Source organism: Alosa sapidissima, chromosome 24, assembly GCF_018492685.1.
Source record: "Alosa sapidissima isolate fAloSap1 chromosome 24, fAloSap1.pri, whole genome shotgun sequence".
NCBI classification, from domain to species: domain Eukaryota; kingdom Metazoa; phylum Chordata; class Actinopteri; order Clupeiformes; family Clupeidae; genus Alosa; species Alosa sapidissima.
This window is the reverse complement of record NC_055980.1, coordinates 12,903,987-12,922,881: the sequence shown is the minus strand read 5'-3', so window position 1 is coordinate 12,922,881 and position 18,895 is coordinate 12,903,987. Positions and strand designations below refer to the sequence as shown.

The 18,895-nt window shown below is 40.7% G+C and overlaps 1 protein-coding gene and 1 pseudogene across 4 annotated transcripts; both read left to right on the top strand.

The window, feature by feature from the left end:
- The first annotated feature begins 751 nt into the window (after positions 1-751).
- On the top strand, positions 752-7,270 carry LOC121699877 (receptor-type tyrosine-protein phosphatase eta-like). 4 transcript variants are annotated; one of them, XR_006027054.1, is made up of 8 exons: positions 752-868; positions 2,624-2,690; positions 3,884-4,147; positions 4,436-4,684; positions 4,786-5,058; positions 5,833-6,084; positions 6,670-6,926; positions 7,162-7,270. XR_006027054.1 is itself a non-coding variant. In XM_042082412.1 (8 exons), exons 1-7 carry the CDS (start codon positions 821-823, stop codon positions 6,735-6,737), a joined length of 1,188 nt encoding a protein of 395 aa, XP_041938346.1. In that variant the 5' UTR covers positions 752-820; the 3' UTR covers positions 6,738-6,926; positions 7,162-7,270. The 4 variants fall into 4 exon arrangements, 3 of the variants coding, with proteins under 3 accessions (XP_041938346.1, XP_041938348.1, XP_041938347.1); XM_042082412.1 differs by having other exon boundaries at positions 4,819-5,058; XM_042082414.1 differs by lacking the exon at positions 3,884-4,147 and having other exon boundaries at positions 4,819-5,058.
- Positions 7,271-9,970: 2,700 nt separating this feature from the next.
- On the top strand, positions 9,971-17,982 carry LOC121700718 (annotated as a pseudogene).
- The last annotated feature ends 913 nt before the right edge of the window (positions 17,983-18,895 follow it).

Below are 18,895 nucleotides of genomic sequence, written 5' to 3'. Positions count from 1 at the left end.
TGTTTGTAATGGGGTTACTGTGCCTTTAAATTTCTTGAAGAGGCCCATTACAGGAAGTCTACAGTTAGTACTACTGCCATCTGGTGGAGGGAATATTCATCACATATCATGTCTTCTGCCTGCCTATTGTCTGTAAATAGTAAATACTGAAAAACTTTAGAAAGTAAATGTACCACATAGCGGTACAAAATATGACCGCCACTCAATCCTGCACATTCTCTCCACAAAAATAAATCGTGTATGTAAATGAGTGTGTGCAAGTGTGTGTTTGCTTTTTATGTATGTGCTTCTGTGTGTGTGTGTTTGCTTGTGAGTGTGTGTGTGTGTGTGTGTGTGTTTACCTGTGTGTGTGCATGCCTGCGTGCATGCATGTGTGTGTGTGTGTGTGTGTGTGTGTGTGCGCGCGTAAAGATGTAGTAAGTACATTTCAACATCATCATCCTGTACCGGCAACCCTTGGCTTAACGCCACCATCTACAGGCCAATGGGTGTGTACAGTCACTAAATGTATAAATTATTTTATTGTATGGCCCCCCATGGATGAAATTCCATGAAACTTGGTATACCCCCAGAGGCTGTCAGGTTAATCATACTACTAATACATGATCATCAGGTTATAATCAAGAGAGAGAGATTAATCCAAACCTGACCTTTGGACCTGGTAAGGTCTAATACTCATTTTATATGGGTACATCAGACCATATTACTTTACTGTATCTGGCTGGAGGGCTTGAGACAGAGCAAAGGTGTGTGCTCTCTACACTGGTGACTGCGCTTCAAATAAAGAAGCAGCAAAACAATAGCTGAAGTGGCCTTAACCATGAAAATTACTGAGTGGTTGCTGTGGCTGTGGACAAGTCATGTTTTGGTAAGTGGACTTTTATTTCTCCATGTCTCCATTTTTGTATAGCTTACAATGTCAAAGAAATACCATTTGCCATGGAGGAAACTATTACAAACAAAGATACACAAGTATCAAATGAGTGCATACAGTATACAGAACATGTTCACGATGTGACAGCTCTTAAATAGGACACACGGCAAAGAACAACATAGCCTAATTATCAGTTATCCTAGAGAGGCAGAATTCTAGACTCTTTTTACTCAACATTACCAGGCCTGTCTTGTGGAGGGCACATTATGTAAGGGATAATGTATAGAACACCGGTCATTAGGCCTACTGGGAAAATAAGTCCCGACAGGGCGAACCGGACCCCGACGCACATGCAGCGGAGGGGTCTTGTTTCGCCCTGAAGGGACTTATTTTCACAGTAATGACCGGCGTTCTATAGATTATCCCGCTTATTATACGGCTACTTGCCAAAACGAAATAATAAACTCCCCACAATATGACTTTAGCCTACATAATCTAGCCTTTTTGTTACCGTTCATCGTGGTATTTGATGAGAAACAAATAGTTCGCAACAACACACGCTGCTGAACTTGAATCAAACATTCTTTAGAACACAGCTGATCAACCGTCTGCTTTCACGTTTGAATGAAGTTCCAGTCCTTGCGCAGTGATATGAAAGACGTATCAGAAGCACGAAGACTATGCTATGGTAGTATGTGCTATCTCTCCCAACACTGTAAATATATTATTGCAAACTTATTTTCTTTGTCAGATCACTGGTATTGCAAAATAGTTGCCATTGACAGCGGTAATTACAGGATAATGTATTGTCCGCCGGTAATTATCAGAAAATAAGTCCCGACAGGGAAAACAGAACCCCGACGCGCAGCGGAGGGGTTTTGCTTCGACCTGAAGGGACTTATTTTCTGATAATTACCGGCGGACAATACATCATCCCACTTATTACACGGCTACTTGCCAAAACGAGAAAAGAAACCTAACACAATTAATCTTTAAAAATGATTTTGCTACCGTTTCTTGTCTTCCGCTGACAAAATAAATAGTTCGCCACACAGATAGGACTTGACAGTTTCAGGTGTTGCGTTAGCATTGTGAAGAGCCGTGTAATAAGTGCTTTGTATGGAGTGGATTAAACTAAGGAATGAAAGATGAATGCAAAGAGGAGTCTGTTACCAGTTATGAAGATATGAAGAAACTTATCCACGTTTTATGGCGTCTTCCATCAGCATTTTATTATCTAACAGTTTAGCAAAACCTTACACTCAAGTAGCAAATCATTGGCCCAGATTTGCCAACATTGTCAGCCTCACACTTTTTGCACAACACTACACACATTGAGACAGAAATGTCAGATAATGCCTCCTCTTTGCAGTTTCAATGCACCAAAAATTTAAATCCAAAATATACACCTAACCAATTGATCACAGCTATCAGACAGGTGTAAAGACACTTATATAACTGTAAACTCAACAATCAGTTCTAAACACTGGGCAACAGGTGAGCCCTTGTCAACAACATAAATTGAAGGCAATGTAGCACTGAGAGGAAGAGGATGAGGAAGAGACACTGTTTTGCAAGTGTTTTGTGAGGTTAGAAAATCCGTTGCCGTTGACAGCGGTTAATATTTCAGAGGTCCTTGATTTCAAAATTGTGCCTAAGCAATTGAAAAGTGATTAGACTCAAACAGGTGTTTGTACATGATGATCTACATCCTCATCAACATATTATGTTGAATAAATGTACTTTCAGCTGGCCCCCACCAACAGCCTGGGCCCTGTGTTGACAAGTGCATTGAATTCTGAAGCTCCATACACTTGTAAGTTTACCAACTGCTACAAGGGCTGTTTTCTAATAGTCCCAAAACCACCAATGATTTTAAAACATGTTTTGGTTGAACTATATTTTGAGCATGTCCAGAATAATTAAGATTCTGCATGGCCCCTTTGAGGGAGGGTGTTCTCTGACACTGATTGTAGCATGAATGAAATTAGCTTTAGTTAGACTTTAGACTTTGCACTTTGGCCATGATTTAAATGAGGCCCTCTTACGTAATGAAAATGATGTCCATTGTTAACTATACTCATTTGAATGCATCTGGACAAACAGTATGTTGTTCATTATTGTTTATGTGGTTACATTGCACTGATAGCAATTGCATAGGCCTATGCCTTCATCAGTATCATTTTATATCATGGTAAAGTTGGCATCTTTTGGATATCTATCATTTTGACATGGAGATGTCATTTCCTGTTGTTTTGGCCTCTTGAACACATTAAGATCAAAACATCTATTTTGGTATTGTTTTTAGTGAGACTAACCTAACACTCTCTTGCAAGATCGTTTTTGACTTAATTTAAGAAGACTTTTACTTATTTTAAGGAGACTTATCAAAACAAATTTGCTCTACGCACTAGCAGCCACATTTGCTTATTTATTTTTTTATTTTTTTTAATCCTTAATACACTGTGGTAACCCGCTCTGAGACTCACCAAGAGCTGGTGTGGACCAAAGTCAACAACAACAATAATTATAGTACATACTGAGAAACAGCAATGGAGCAGAAACCACCATCGCTGTATCAGATGGGCAGACCACAGTGAACTACAGTCTCATCTCTCTCTGCTGAGAGTACAGAGTACACTTTCACTCTCTTCACTGTGTTTGAGGGAGTGAGGGGACCCTAAAGAATCATTCTGTCTATGAATTCCTGTAAGTGGATGTTGTTTAATTTAAGACATTCACCTCTTCTACATACAAATATGTATTGTGTATACTTGTCTTAAATATCTATAATGATTCACATTATTTGCCTCCTCTTCTGTGGTTTTGGTTACGGTACTGTCCTCTCGTTCTTCCACTTCTTTAGAAATGTTTCTATCTTTTTCTATTTATGTTATCAGTGTCACTATTCTGACATCCTCTGAGACTCAGTCCGACCTAATATGGAATAAGGTGAAAGGAGAACATGATGGAACAAAATATTTGATTTTTATATTTATCTTCCTTTAGCTCCACCTGATGTTACTCAGGTAAATGTGGTAACCCACTCTGCGACTGAACTAGTCCTGGAGTGGACCAAAGTGAACAACAACCCCAGTTACTATTACACACTAGATAGCAACGGGATAGAGACCAACATCACTGCATCAGAGGGAGGGTCCACAGTGACGCACACAGTGTCATCTCTCTCTCCTGGGACTAGATACACATTCACTCTCTTCACTGTGTTTGAAGGAGTGAGGAGCAGAGGATTTGAATTTTCAGCGGCTACAGGTAAGGAACAGGATTGTTGCACACATGGATACAGGTGTCTGGCCGGAATTCTTGACTCCCATTCTTCATGCATTTTTGTAGAAAAAGATTGACTTCTTACAGATGTAAACACTGCAAATTTCCATGTAGGGTGCTCTGACGTAAGTGCCATAAGTGCCAGAAGTATTGCAAACTTCACTTAGAAATAATTCATTCTTGTTTTTCTTGTGAGTCATGAAGATCAGTATCCTTCCCATTTATTCAGACAATCTGTGAAATACACTACATTTATACTTCATCATCTCTCAGTCCCCACAGCAACCAGTGTGACAGTAACTTACCGGAATACGACAGCGTTATCTCTGGAATGGAGCACAGCAAACAACACCGACTACATTCTGATGCTCAGTTCTGGCAGAAACATCACATTCACCAGTCCACCAGAAGACAAAGTGACACACACAATTGGTTCCCTCCTCCCTGGGACAATATACAATTTTACTCTTTTCAACACCTTCGAAAGCGTGACTCAGAAATATGAATTCGCTACTATTACAAGTAATTTCAATTTACATATGTTTTACCATGTAACACATGCTTTGATGACCTGCTCATCACATTGACTTTTTTAACTTCAGTAGATTTAATGTTTTTAATAGGATGGTAGCAGCATGTCTTTGTTTGTCTCTAAGAAATCAGCTGTGTTGACTCGCCATGGATCTTCACTAGCACCACCATTGAGGCAGAGGTTCCAGGACTGTACTCCATGGCAACAGCTAAGAATAACTATCAAGGTGGTGACGTGAATGGCATTGTGGAGGGAAACAAAGTTTCCTTCTCTAACCTTTACCCTGGGGCTACTTACAGTGTGTCATTCTATTATCTGTTAGATGAAGAGCGACTTTTACAATGTTCACACAGTGTAACATTAGGTGAGTTTGTTACATTTACTAGTCTTTGATTTAGAATATTCACAACATTCACAATTCTTGATGCACACCAATGAAGAGTACAAACAATTTAAATAGCCTATACATGTATACATATATTATACATGTAATATAATAAATTATGAAATGATTGTGCTCAAGAGCCAGCTCAACTTTAAAGAATAGATTAAAAGTAGTAATTAAAAAGGTATATTGTGTGTGTGTGTGTGTATGGGGGGGGGGGGGGTATGGTGTGTGTGTGTGTGAGTAGGTGGAGGGGGGGATAATGTGTAGGGTGGTTGTTTGTTTGGCAGAGGAGGAGGATGAAATTGTGTGTGTGTATAGGGGGGGGGGGGGGGGGGGGGTAGCGAGAGAAGAAAATAATAAAGGATATACATATACATACAGTGGGTTGCATAAGTATTCACCCCCATGCTAAAGTTGACTAAAAAGAGGAATACAAAATCATCTTTTGGAAATTGATCTTAATACCTTGATTAAAAAAATGAGGAAAAATCCAACCTTTGGACACCAATTTTCTTAAAATACAGGGTGCACAAGTATACACCCCCCTATGTTATGTAATTCCCATAGAGGCAGGCATATGTTTATTTTTAAAGCCCAGTTATTTCATGGATCCAGGATACTATGCATGTTTTGAGAATGCGATGTCAGAGTTGACACAAGCATCAAAACGATCGAGAAAAACTGAACTGTAAAATATTAAGTGCTGAAATGTCTTTTATCTAATCGTCTTTATTATGTTGTTCCTCACAGTTCCGGCAGCAGTAACCAGTTTGTCCTGTGAGGGCGGAGACTATTCTGTGTTTTTGAAGTGGGAGGAACCATTTGGTCTCTGGACTGAAGCAGAGGTGAATGTGATGGGTATAGGGTCTCAGTTAGTATCGAGAACAGATGTTAAGATAGCTGGACTTGAGCCTTCTCGGACCTACAATATCAGTGTCACATCACTCTCTGGAGCTGTGAGGGGTCCAAATCAGTGGACCAGCTGTCACACAACAAGTTCAAGTAAGAACCAGCAAACTATCAGACACATTTCTAATTTAGAATTGAATTGTTATGGGCTCTATCAGTTAATGTTGGTTTGGTAGACTAGCTCCTCCATGCAAATTTGCGTGCATCGAAGACGCGCGGTCCCAACTGTTGGGAAGCACATTTGCCCCCCACATGCGTGTTGATGATGCAATTCTTGTCACACGCTGCGTGCGCAAGACACATCGCGGGAGCATATCACGCCCTTTAGGCTACAAAAGTGGCTCAACGGTGCTACTCTCTCTGTCACTGTATAATATCCGCCCTATATTGTAAAAGCGGTTGTGATTGGCCCAGCCGGTTTTTGAAATTGGTTTCAATGAGAGAGTGTTTGGATGGATCTGCCAGAACAAATGCAATGAGCTCTTTGATTCATCAGGTTTCTATGCTAGGAAGCTATAAAGTAACCATTTGTTAGTTTTTTGTCATAGTACCAATTTTGTTTTCCCCCATGTGAAGTAACTGTGAGATGCTGTATCAGCTCTCCTGGGGTGTAATGTTATCTCTTGTGTTTGTTTTTGATATGTCTTGTGTTCTTGTGTTCTTGTCTGTTCCCCTCAGTGGTGGTCTTGGTACCAGAGGTTGTCATCATGCTGCTGGGTCTCCTGACTTCAATGGGATATTTTTAACAAATAGCCATCAAGTTGGTTTGTGAGACACTACACAAACATGTACTGCAAGTTTACTGCAAAGTATCCAATCCAACAGCATGATGTATTACAACAAACAAAATACATATCCACTACAAACAACAAGAACAACAAGCAAGCAAACAAACAGCAAATCTGCAACAACTGTTGTACATTGAAATAAGACAGGTTATGACAGTTTGTCATTCTTATTATATTATATTATTATAATTAAATTATATACATTTCAGTACAATTTATTGCAATAGTTTTATCGTCTCTGTTTAGCCTACAAAATTCAAAAAGAACTGTACTAAACAAAATGCTTTTAGGTTGATTTTACAGCTGAGCTTTTATTTTGGTACTAAATTGTACATACATAATTGGCTGCATTGATTGACCAATATCTTAATGCATCCTCCAGGTGTATTGCTGGAGTGGTAACATGGACGGAGCGTTGCGCCACTTACAACAAGTCTTGCTCATTCTAGCACTTACAGTACCAGCCGTCTTGAACTGACACTCAACTGTTTAAGAACAGCACTCACTGATGCACTTATTCTTACTGTACTCTACCGTTTTTAAATTCTCCTAAAATTGTTGAGAGAATCGTTTTAAAACTTAAACTGTTTACCATGTTGTTAGTCGCTTTGGTTAAAAATGCGTCAGCCAAATGTAATGTAATGTAATAATAAATCAGAGCATTTGTGATGTATCATTGATTCGCTTTTTTAATTCATTTACCCTTTGATTCTTTCTGGTCATTTTATGCAGGGAAGGGTACAGTCACATTTGAAAAGCCCTACATGTCCACCGCAAAATGGTTTCCTGGGGCATGACTCCTTTAATAAGTCTGCTTTGATAATTGGGAGTTTGGGGTAACCTAGCTACATTTCAAAAGTTCCAGTGTGATTTCAGTCTTAAAATGTGTAGGTTATGTATGATGCAGGTTAATGTATGATTACATAAGTCAGGTTTAATTATTCTGCACTCTTAAAATGAATGTGTTGAAAACAACACAACTTGTGTTGTTTTTAAACACATCTCTGTGTCCAGATAGGGACAACCCAGTTTGTTTTGTTTCCCTTTTTTATTTGTTACACAATATGTGTTGAAAATAAAACAACTTGCATTGTTTTCTTCTCTGTGTCCAAATAGGGACAACACATTCCTTTTAAGACTGTGATTTTAAATGTGTTATATTCTGAATACCAAATATTGTCTGTCTGTGGAGCTCTAGATATGATTCCACATCAATTTCACAGAGGCACAAGTAATTAGGTAGCAGCATGTGTGGAGATATTTTCCATACGCATTTACAGGTTACATGTTCTGGGTTTGGGTAGGCCTACTGGAACTGATAGATGTTCACTTGATGTACACTAGATGTACACTAATCCAGTTGTATAGTGCTGCCATCTGTTGTGGAGAAGTATTCATTACATTGCACGCAAGTTGAAGCCAGCACTACTCTCTTTCGACTGTTCACATTATGTCTATATACATACTAGGGAAATAAAACATTAGTGAAACCATTTCACACTTCTTTCATTTCTTGTATTTGTTGTGGTAGGCCTAATAATGCTAGCCTGACGAGCCAGACCCATCAGGATGTAGGGTCTGGGAACTTACCATTGGCATTGCTCAATCCAAGGGGCAGGATAAGCGGTTGTCTTTCAAATGTCCTCTGCACACAATAGGATAGCACTACAATTCATAGTCCCACACATTTTCCACGAGTATGTTGGCTAGTTGATCAAACGTTTGCCAATTCGTGGTTGAGTCGTGATTCAAAGACCGCCGCTATTCACCAGCAGCAGCACCCATCTCCCTTTGTTTTTAAGTAGCAGGAAATTCACGCAGAACTGTCGCGGACTCTATACACTGCAAAAACTGCTTATCTAACAAAATCTAACCAAGTGTTATTAATCTTAATTAATCAAGATAAAAAAAACTAGTTGGTATTGTTTTAAGTATAAAGACACTTACCTAGCGCTTTCTCATGAAATCATTTGACTTCAAATAAGTCAAACTTTTTTTTAAATTAAGACATCTCATCCTGAAAACAAGCAAATTTGTCTGCCAGTGTGTTAAGCAAATTTGTCCTAAAAACAAGCAAATTTGTCTGCCAGTGCGTTGAGCAAATTTGTCTTGATAAGACTCCTTAAAATAAGTCAAAGTCTTCTTAAAATTAAGTCAAAATGATCTTTCGAGAGAGCGCTAGGTAAGTCTTTTCATACTAAAAACAATACCAAATAGATTTTTTGATCTTAATATAAGATTATCAACACTTGGTTAGATTTCATTTTTTTGCAGTGTACACGATGTGATTGGCCTGATAGACGTTTAATTTTTCCAGCTTGCAAGCCATCAGAGAGTTGCTAGACTACCCTGGCTGCAAATTACATTTGCTGCCACTAGGGTGCATCTAGATTTCTAGGCTATAATAATGCCAAAGATCACCTCACATTCACAGTGAATGAGGTAGCCTACTGTATGATCGTTTTGGCAAATACTAGTGCAAGGTTGGCCTCCCAACGTATAATCAGATAAAGGTTTAGCTGAGTATGTACCACCTTTGAGTTTAGCCTTTGATTTTATTTATCCTGGATTCAAGCTAATGACACACTCAAGCTATTTCAAGCTAATGACACATAGGCTGCTCTCCAGTGAGTTGTCCACTGTCCTATTAACTGAACATGGCACAACACAAACAGCAATATAATATATATATATATATATATATATATATATATTTATTTTTTTTTTTTTTTTTTAAACTGAAAGACCCAAGAGTTTCTGAATATATTACTGAATAGGCAAATGTTGACAGTATTACAGAAATGTTCTGATTATTTTCAGCAAGGCCCAACTTTATCACATCAGGGGCTCAAAGTTAAGAATTGGACCTAGGTCTAGGGCACAGTAACACTGAATGCAATAATGATGGGTGAAACAGTAAAGGAAGAGAGAAGGTGGATCATCAATATCATCTGGTCTTCACTAGCCAATCACTCATTAGGTATCGGTTTTCAAAAGGTAACACACTGCGGTTTCCTGTGGTATGACACATTAATGTATGACAAACTTCTCAGAGAAAACAAAATGGATGTGACTAAATTAACGTCTTGTGGTTTCATGATAAGTCATGAGTTAAGTTGATGTCTTATGTCTGGCATGATGAACTCCTTTGTTGTTTTTTAGAAATAGTTTATATGTAGAAGTGAAAAAGCATGCGGGAGGTAAGGTTTGTGGTGCACTTTGGTCTAAAATTGCAGCCCATATTTATGATTCTGTACACAACACAACATAACCTTCAACACCATCCATGGGCGGATTATGAACTTTCAGGCCCCTGGGCCCAGATGTATTAAGGGCCCCCCACTCATTTTCGTATATGTGGGAGGGGGGGTTTGGGGGTCCTCCGCCAGAAATATTTTAATTTGTTTGATGTGATTTCCTGTATTCTGGTGTATTTTGGGGATGGCCAATACTAAATTCAATCAGATTCATAGCCTACATCCTGATTTGTTGATATTGAGGCAATGATTCCATGCAAAGGCTTGGGCTTCAGGGCCCTTGACCCCTTGGGCCCCTGGGCCTGGGCCCGGTAGGCCCGTGCAGTAATCCATCCCTGACACCATCATCCCAGCTCTGCTGCAGGGCAAGCTCTCTCAGATGCATGTACCTCCACCTGCAGGTGGATCAACTTTCTCTCTGACAGGAAACAGTATGTGAAGCTGGGAAAACACATCTCTGACACCCGGACCTTCAGCACCGGTTCCCCTCAAGGCTGCGTCCTTTCTCCTCTCTTCTCCCTGTATACAAACAGCTGCACCTCCAGTCACCAGTCAGTCAGGCTCCTAAAGTTTGCGGACGTCATCACCCTCATTGGGCTCATCCCTGGTGGTGATGAGTCCGCCTACAGGTGGGAGACAGGTGACCATCTGGTGTTCTGGTGCGGACAAAACAGCTTGGAGCTAAATGCTCTAAAGACAGTGGAGATGGTTGTGGACTTCAGGTGGAATCCAACCCCACCCGCCCCCATCACCCTGTGTGGCTCCCCTGTAGACTCTGTGGAGTCCTTCTGCTTCCTGGGCATCATCATTACCCAGGAGACATTTCATTCTCAAAACTTTAGCAACTGCTTTCATCAGTTCCTAAACATTTACAGACTTTTGTTAAATGAAGAGGTGAAGCAGCACAGTGGTAAACATTCCCATACAATTCCCATTTCCATAAAATACTCAACATTTTCATTTTCAACATTTGATATGTCTATATGTCCTTTCTGCTGCTAAATATAGGTAAAACTAGATATTATCACATTCTGTTTTTATTTGCATTTTACACATCACAACTTTTTTCTGATTTGGGGTTGTAGATAATGACTACTTTTCCTCATTGCTTCCAGTAATCAAGGTCAAAGTACCTTCGGTTAGACTTCATTACTGTGAATATTTTTTCATAACTGGTTTTAAAGTCATTTATGTATCGATTTCAGAGAAGAATTCTGTCTGAATCTGATTGTCAGTAGATTAGAAATACAAATCAGTGTTCACTCTTCACGCATACTTCACACGCTTTTGGTAATCACTGCTAGAATAATTTTGTGTGGCCATTTATCTGTAATATCAAGTTATTTGAGCTAGTAAGTTACATGAATATAAGATAGTGTCCCCAACGATAAACACCTACACCGACACACACACGCAGAATAAGGAAGTCTGTGGCCAGGCCAAAGGTTCATATGGTGTGTTGTCCCTGGCTGAAGAAAAAAAGAGAACAATACCAATGGTCAGTATTCACCCTGATGGCATGATGACCCCACTTCTTCTTGAGTAGACATAGCTAACTTTGGTGCTAAATAGTTGTATTATCATTACTTTAGGGTTAAATAGTTGTGGGATCATTACTTTTGTGTTAAAAGTACATCAGAGAAAAAGACGAAGGGTAAGCTGAACCAGGACAGAAGTGGTGTTAACCATGAGGAATACGGTGTGGCTGCTCTGTCTATGTACTGCTCATGTCTGGGTAAGCAATCTTTCCTTATACCATTATGCTGTATAGTAGGGTAGCTATGCGGTACATCTAGTTTTGGAACTGAAGTCCAGGTTTAATGCGTACTCTGGGTTAACATACCCAGTTAAGCCAGTAAACCCGCTTTCTGGAATACCCCCCAGAACATTCACCTTGTTGTCTTTAAACCATTTCTGTGTAGTTTTCGCTGTATGCTTGCTTCAGCTCATTGTCTTGCTGGAAAGTAAATCTTTTCCCAAGTCGTAGTTCTCTTGCAGACTGAATCAGATTGTCCTCCAGGATTTCCATATATTTTGCTGAATTAATTTTACTTTTACCTTTACAAGCCTTTCAGGGCCTGCTGTTGAGAAGTATCCCCACAGCATGATGCTACCACCACCACAACATGCTTCAAGTTAGGGATGGTGCGTTTTTCGTGATGTGCAGTGTTTGGTGTCCGCCAAACATAGCAGTTTGATGGCCAATAGCTCACCATAGAACCTTCTTCCATTTGACCTTGGAGTCTACCACATGTCTTTGGTCGAACTTTAGTCGAGACAGCTTGGTCAACAGCTTTTGCACTCACCCATAGAGCTTTGAATGGTGAGATCTCGGGCAAAAGTTATTGTATGCATAGTTTCTCCCATCTCAGCTGCTTAAGCTTTCAACAACTTCAGAGTTATCATAGGTGCCTTGGTGGCCTCCCCCCTATTGGTGGCCTATTCTTCTTGAACGGTCACTCCGTTTGTTCATTCACTGCACTCAGGCGATCTCCATTTCACTAACTGTGAGACTACTAGCACCAATTGGCTGGACCGTTGTTGATTTAGGTCAGTTACTTTAGGGTGGGGGTGAATATTTATGCAATTGCTTATTTTGGATTATATATTTTTACTTTGACAGTAAAGAGGAGATTTTCTATAAACTATCGTAAAAAAAAGACCAAATTAAATTTATTAAGATAGCATTTATAAAAGCAGTAAAAGTGGAAATATCCAAGGGGGGTGAATACTTTTTATAGGCATTGTATGCCCAGGTATTTTTTGATAACATTTACCTTTAATAAAATCCCTCTGTGATTTCTGTATTTGCTCCTTACAGTTCCTGCGATAGTGCCCCATTTGAGTTGTGAGCCTGGAGACTAGGCTTGGGTATCGAATATCGAGTATTGGTTGGAACCGGGACTATCTTTGCGATTTTCCCGGGAATCGTTCAAAAGTTTAAATTTCGATTCCTAGTTTCGATTCCTAGTCCGCCGACCGGAAGAAGAAGCGCATAGTTCATAGAATTAAAATTCATGGAGAAGTTCAGACTATTTCATTCAGAAAGCAGGTGTTGCACTCTTAAGACAGACTCCGTCTTATCTTTAGCAACTTTATTTTGCCAGTTCTGTTGGAATTATATTTTTACACGAAGAAACACACAATCTTCTAGATGTTCTAATCTCAGCAACATAGCTCACGTTTACTTTACTTGGCTCAGCTCTCTACTAGGCTACTGCTGGCTGATGACATCATCGTAACTGAACTTTTACCTTTCAGTAACACAAATCATAGAATTAACAGAATCATTTCAGAATAATTATAAAATGAAATTACAATTATTTCCCCTACAGAATCTAAGCATATCCCTATTCTAGGAAATTATGAAATCATAAAATAACACTTCTAGGTCGCAACACAGGGTTCCCGCGGATCCTTAAAAAGTCTTAAATACAAAGAGATTTCGAAAGAGAGGTAGGCCTGGAGTGCAAGAGAGAGTGCAAGAGAGCCAGCTGTCACTTGATGTCTCCATCCAGTTTTGTGTATTTAAAACGCAATTGTATAAGTGACTAGGCTATTAGGCTATGGGAAGTGTAGTGGTTGCAGAGTGAATATGTTTTTCACGGGTTTGGTTAAAGGTGTGAAAACGGTAATAATACAGTAGTCCTAAAATAATATGCCTGACGTTTTCGTGTATGAGGCCTGAGGGATATGAGGGAGCCTACGGTAGAATGAGCGGGAGAAGGAGTTGGTAAGCCAGTTAGCGATAGGTTGGCCATATGTTCGAATTTAGGCTGGACATATGGATTTTAAAAGCCCTGTCCGGCGTCCGGCGCAGCCTCAAGCCGGACGCTCATTTGTTCTACTTTTTGGAGTTGCGCTTGGCATCTAAAGTCTTTGCTCGGACGCAGCATCGTTTCACAAACACGAAGACTGCAGGTCAAATGATGTGCAGTGCTTCGCAATCAGGAGAAAAAAACTGTATATGTTAAGTTGATCTGTTTGCATCTTTCCAGCGTGTGTTGCTGGCCTAGCCTAGGGAAGAAAATATCTGTCTAAGTTATTATAGCCTACCTGTAATATCTGCCAGCAGCTTGCTTGCCAGCGTTTCCCAGTAGGCTAGGCCTACTTCGCAAAAGTTGTGAATTATTTTTTGAATGTCGGCGACTGCTACATTAAAAAAAAATATATATATACGTGCGTTCATAATACGTACGTGCTTGAGATGAAACCAGCGTTTTTCAGCAGGATCATGCGAGGAGGACCTGTCTCTTAATTAATTTAAAACAAGTTTTGCTTGGTTGGTTTAGATACAACTGGTATGCAAAATGTAAAGTAGTGGATTAACATTAATTTGCTGTGCTGCATATTGGACAATAGATGCACATAGTAAATTATTTAAAGTAGGCTTATTAAAATATGTAAATAGCTTAGTCCAAAAATATTGAAGGGAATCCAGTCCAGTGCACATGTCTTTGGCAAGTAGCCCTAGGCTACTACAGACACAAGTGAAGAACAGTCAGCCTCAGCAGTAAGCAAAACCAAATATGTACATCCAGCTTCAAAAGCAAGCAGCCCAGACCCTAAAATTGGGCATTTATAGCTGTGAAGGTAATTCACACACAATTATTTTTCTTTCGCCAAAATATATTTGGTAAGTTCTGTAGACATCCAAAATGGGGTGGGGGTTAAAATTTGTAGGAAAAAAACTATTGCATAGTATATTATTAAACTATTGCATAGTATATATCTTTTTGCAGTGGTATAGTATTCATTTTCATTTAGATGTCCTGTAAAGGTCTTACAAGTCTTTACATTTGCACTTGGAAAATGTGCAGATACCCTGAGAAAGACCGTTGGTTAGCTAGCTCATTTAAAATATCCTAAACTTTTTTTGACCCTGCCTTTAAAAAAAATCGGAATCGAGAATCGTTAGGAACCGGAATCGAAATAAGAAATCGGAATTGGAATCAGAATCGTTCAAATTTAAACGATACCCAACCCTACTGGAGACTACTCTGTGAGTCTGAAGTGGGTGGAACCATTTGGTGTGTGGACTGCAGTGGAGGTGAATGTGAGTGGGAAAAGTTCTTACTCAGTATCAGGAACAGAACTGATGGTGACTGGACTTCAGCCTGCTCAGACCTACAGCATCAGCGTCACATCACTCTCTGGTGCCATGAAGAGTTCACCTCAGGAAATTAGCTGTCAAACTCAGTCAAGTAATGCACTATTAATCCAAAATCATGCAGTTTTGAAATTGAGTAATATATTTGAATGATCAAATGTAAGCAATCTGTGTACCAAAGCTGCTGTCTGTTAGCGGTAGAGGTAGGCCTTAGGCCAACCAGGCAACAAAATGTGATGAATGACCAATGATGTAGAATTGTGTATGCAAAGTAACTGAGAGGCTGTATCTGTTCACCTAATGTATAATGGCATCCCCTCCAAGTCAATCAGTACTGTTACAGACTATTAATATGTCCTAAATTAAAATATTTGGTGCTAAATCAGATAATAAGATCTGCTGTTTCCTTACCTGCTCTGTTCCCCCTCAGCGGTCATCTGGGTTCCAGTGCTGGTCCTCATTCTGCTGGGCCTCCTGGCAGCAATGGGAGTGTTTGTGCTGCGGAGAAAGTCCCAGTTGCTTAGGTTACTTTTGGAAAAAATAAAAAATAAAAATAGCTGGACTTTTTACATATTAAACAGTAATTGTTAACTTTACAATGTTTGCATTCTGTTTTTTTCCTGGACAGCAACATACACATGCCAATGTATGAAAGGCACTCAGACACTGGTCCTTCACAAGACAAATGTAAGTATGTTTTATTCAATAATTATGTTTTATTGAATAATTAATTGATAAAAAAAAAATATATGAATTACATTATTGTATTATCAATTGCTATTCTGTGTTAAACAGGATTAAAGTTTAGAGCTAATCTTTTGACAAAACAAAAAATGCACAGCTTTCCTATTGCTAATGTCATTGTATTGTTGCGAGAAAGTCTTGACACAGTTAATATTTTGTGTTTATAAAGTTAACAAATGTTTGCTCATTTTCCTACTTTACAATTCCAATTAACTGCACTACATTCAGAGCCATTTCAGTGAAGAAATTTCCAGATCATTTCTACTGCCTGAGCCGTGATGAGAATTGAGAGTTCACAGTAGAATATTGGTGAGATACAACAGCATACAGCATTGAAGGGCATCAAAAGGGGATAATCACCGGCTGCACAATCTCTGTATCTCTCCTCACTGGCCATGAGCATCAAAAGGGGATAATTACCGGCTGCACAATCTCTGTATCTCTCTTCTCACTGGCCATGAACATGATTGTCAAGTCGGCCGAGGTGGAATGCAGAGGGCCCAAGTCAAGATCTGGGACCCGTCAGCCCCCCATAAGAGCTTTCATGGACGACTTAACAGAGATGACAACATCTGTTTCAGGGTGCAGATGGCTCCTCCAGGGGCTTGAACGGCTAATCTCCTGGGCAAGGATGAGCTTCAAGCCTGCCAAGTCCAGGTCTCTGGTCCTAAAGAAGGGTGAAGTGTCCGACCGTTTCCGCTTTGTCCTGGGAAAGACCATGATTCCATCGGTGACTGAAAAACCGGTCAAGAGCCTGGGGAAGATCTTTGATAGCTCCCTGAAGGACTCAGCTGCCATAAAACAAACCAAGTGCGAGCTGACTACCTGGCTCACAGCGATTGACAGATACAAGGATACAAGGATACAAGGAAGTTTATTGTCACATGCATATAGTTACTGGAAGTAAGAAATGCAGTGAAATTATGTCTGGTGTCAGCCTATTTGTGCATTTATGGGGGGGGGCAGTGTGCTGTAAGTATGTAGAGGATGTGTGTTGGAGAAGATCCTGAAGTGGCAGGCGCAAGAAGCTGTCACTAAAGCTGAGGCACGACTAAGGCACAAAACGCTGGTGGGCTCCGTGGCAACAGGACGAGCAGGTCTTGGTTGTTTTCCCAAGCCACATTACAATCTGGCTCGTGGAAAAGAGAGGCGCAGACTGATTCAGGATGAGATATGAGCAGAGGTGGAGGAAGAACGCCACACCAAAATGGCCGGCATGTCCAAACAAGTAGCGTGGACCAGGTGGGAACATGCAGATCCCCGCAGGATCACCTGGGCAGAGCTCTGGAAAGCCGAGCCACTTCGGATCAAGTTTCTTATCCAATCCGTCTATGACGTCCTCATAAGCCCAGCCAACCTGCACACCTGGGGCCTGGCAGACACTCCTGAGCGCAAGCTGTGCCAGAAGAGGGGCACCCTGGAGCACATCTTGAGCAGCTGCTCAAAAGCGCTAGGGGAGGGATGGTACCGCTGGCGCCACGACCAGGTGCTAAAGGCTTTGGCGGACTCCATCTGCACAGCAATCCAGCACAGCAAGACCCAGGCAGCCCCCAAACAATCAATCACTTAGCAGAAGGAACATCACCACCGACCTAGCTCTACAGGGGGGCTCCTCACCACAGTTCGTGACTGGCAGCTTCAAGTCGACCTAGGAAGACAGCTCAAGTTCCCAGGCAACATCACACATCTCTCCGCCCCGACATGGTGCTAACATCTGAGTCTACCAAGCAAGTGGTCATCCTGGAACTGACTGTCCCCTGGGAAGACCGTATTGAAGAGGCCCACGAGCGCAAGAGGGCTAAATACGCAGAGCTCAGCTCGGAGTGCCGGAACAACGGCTGGAAAGCTCGCTGTGAGCCAGTCGAGGTCGGGTGCCGAGGCTTCGCTGGCCGCTCACTACTGCGAACCCTCAAACTCCTTGGAGTGAAAGGACTGCAATTGAAAAGAGCCACCACAAACATCTTAAGAGGCCGCAGAGAGGGCCTCACGGTGGCTGTTGATCCGTAGGGGGGATCCGTGGAGCAACAGGCCACTTGGACACAAGCCGGGGACTGATCACCCCCGGTTGGGTCGCCCGGGTGAGGGTGTATAAAGATTAAAGACCCGAAACACCCTATGACCCCGGGTTCTTCACTGATGACGTGTCCAAGTAGCACCAGAAGGTGTATTCAAACTCAGATAGATGAGAACTTTGCTATGAAAGTCAAGTCTGTTTTTATTATTTCAGATATTTACCATACTGCATATTACCAGTCACAGGTGTGTTCATTTTGTTTGTCTGTTTTTAAAAGCAATTTAGCACTGTAGGAGCAGACTTAAGTCAGCGTGAAGCAACTCTTCCAGAAAACAAGAGCAAAAACAGATTCATCGATATACTGCCATGTAAGCAACTTGAACACATCCCCCTCTGCAACCTACACAAACACACATACTTCACTTCACCAAATGATATTATTAACATCCACATCCTCTTCTCACCTGTTTGTCCAGATGATTGTTGTCGTGAACCAGCTTGTCCTAAACTAGGAGGATGACTCTGTGGTGAACAGTGTTGGGAACGTTACTTTAAAAAAGTAATTAGTTATAGTTACTCACTACTTGTTCCAAAAAGTAACTGAGTTAGTAACTGAATTACTCTATGATAAGAGTAACTCGTTACCAGGGAAAGTAACTATTTGCGTTACTGTTACAAAAAAAAAGTTGCTATATGTCAAAGAATTTGGATTTTTTTAGCAGTTTTGAGCAGCCAGTTGAAATGAGTAGAACAGACAGGTGTTTGTAGGCTACATAACTTTCAATAGATAGATAGATAGATACTTTATTGATCCCCAAGGGGAAATTCAAGATATTGCACATCGACAGACCTACGGTTGACTTCAGCCTGTGTCATATATTTTTGTTGTGAGGCAGAAAGATCTAGCTTTTGCTGCTTGGAGGACTTTGCTCCGAGTCCTTCTTTGCTAGTGGATGGCGAGCTATCATCTGTGATGGAGGTATCGGTGTTT

Bases quoted from the DNA above. Each gene is read 5' to 3' on its own strand.
- LOC121699877 (XM_042082412.1), top strand. From the start codon at position 821: ATGAAAATTACTGAGTGGTTGCTGTGGCTGTGGACAAGTCATGTTTTG. The intron at 869-2,623 runs GTAAGTGGACTT...ATGTACTTTCAG, and splicing joins TGTGGACAAGTCATGTTTTG to CTGGCCCCCACCAACAGCCT. The intron at 6,085-6,669 runs GTAAGAACCAGC...TGTTCCCCTCAG, and splicing joins CTGTCACACAACAAGTTCAA to TGGTGGTCTTGGTACCAGAG.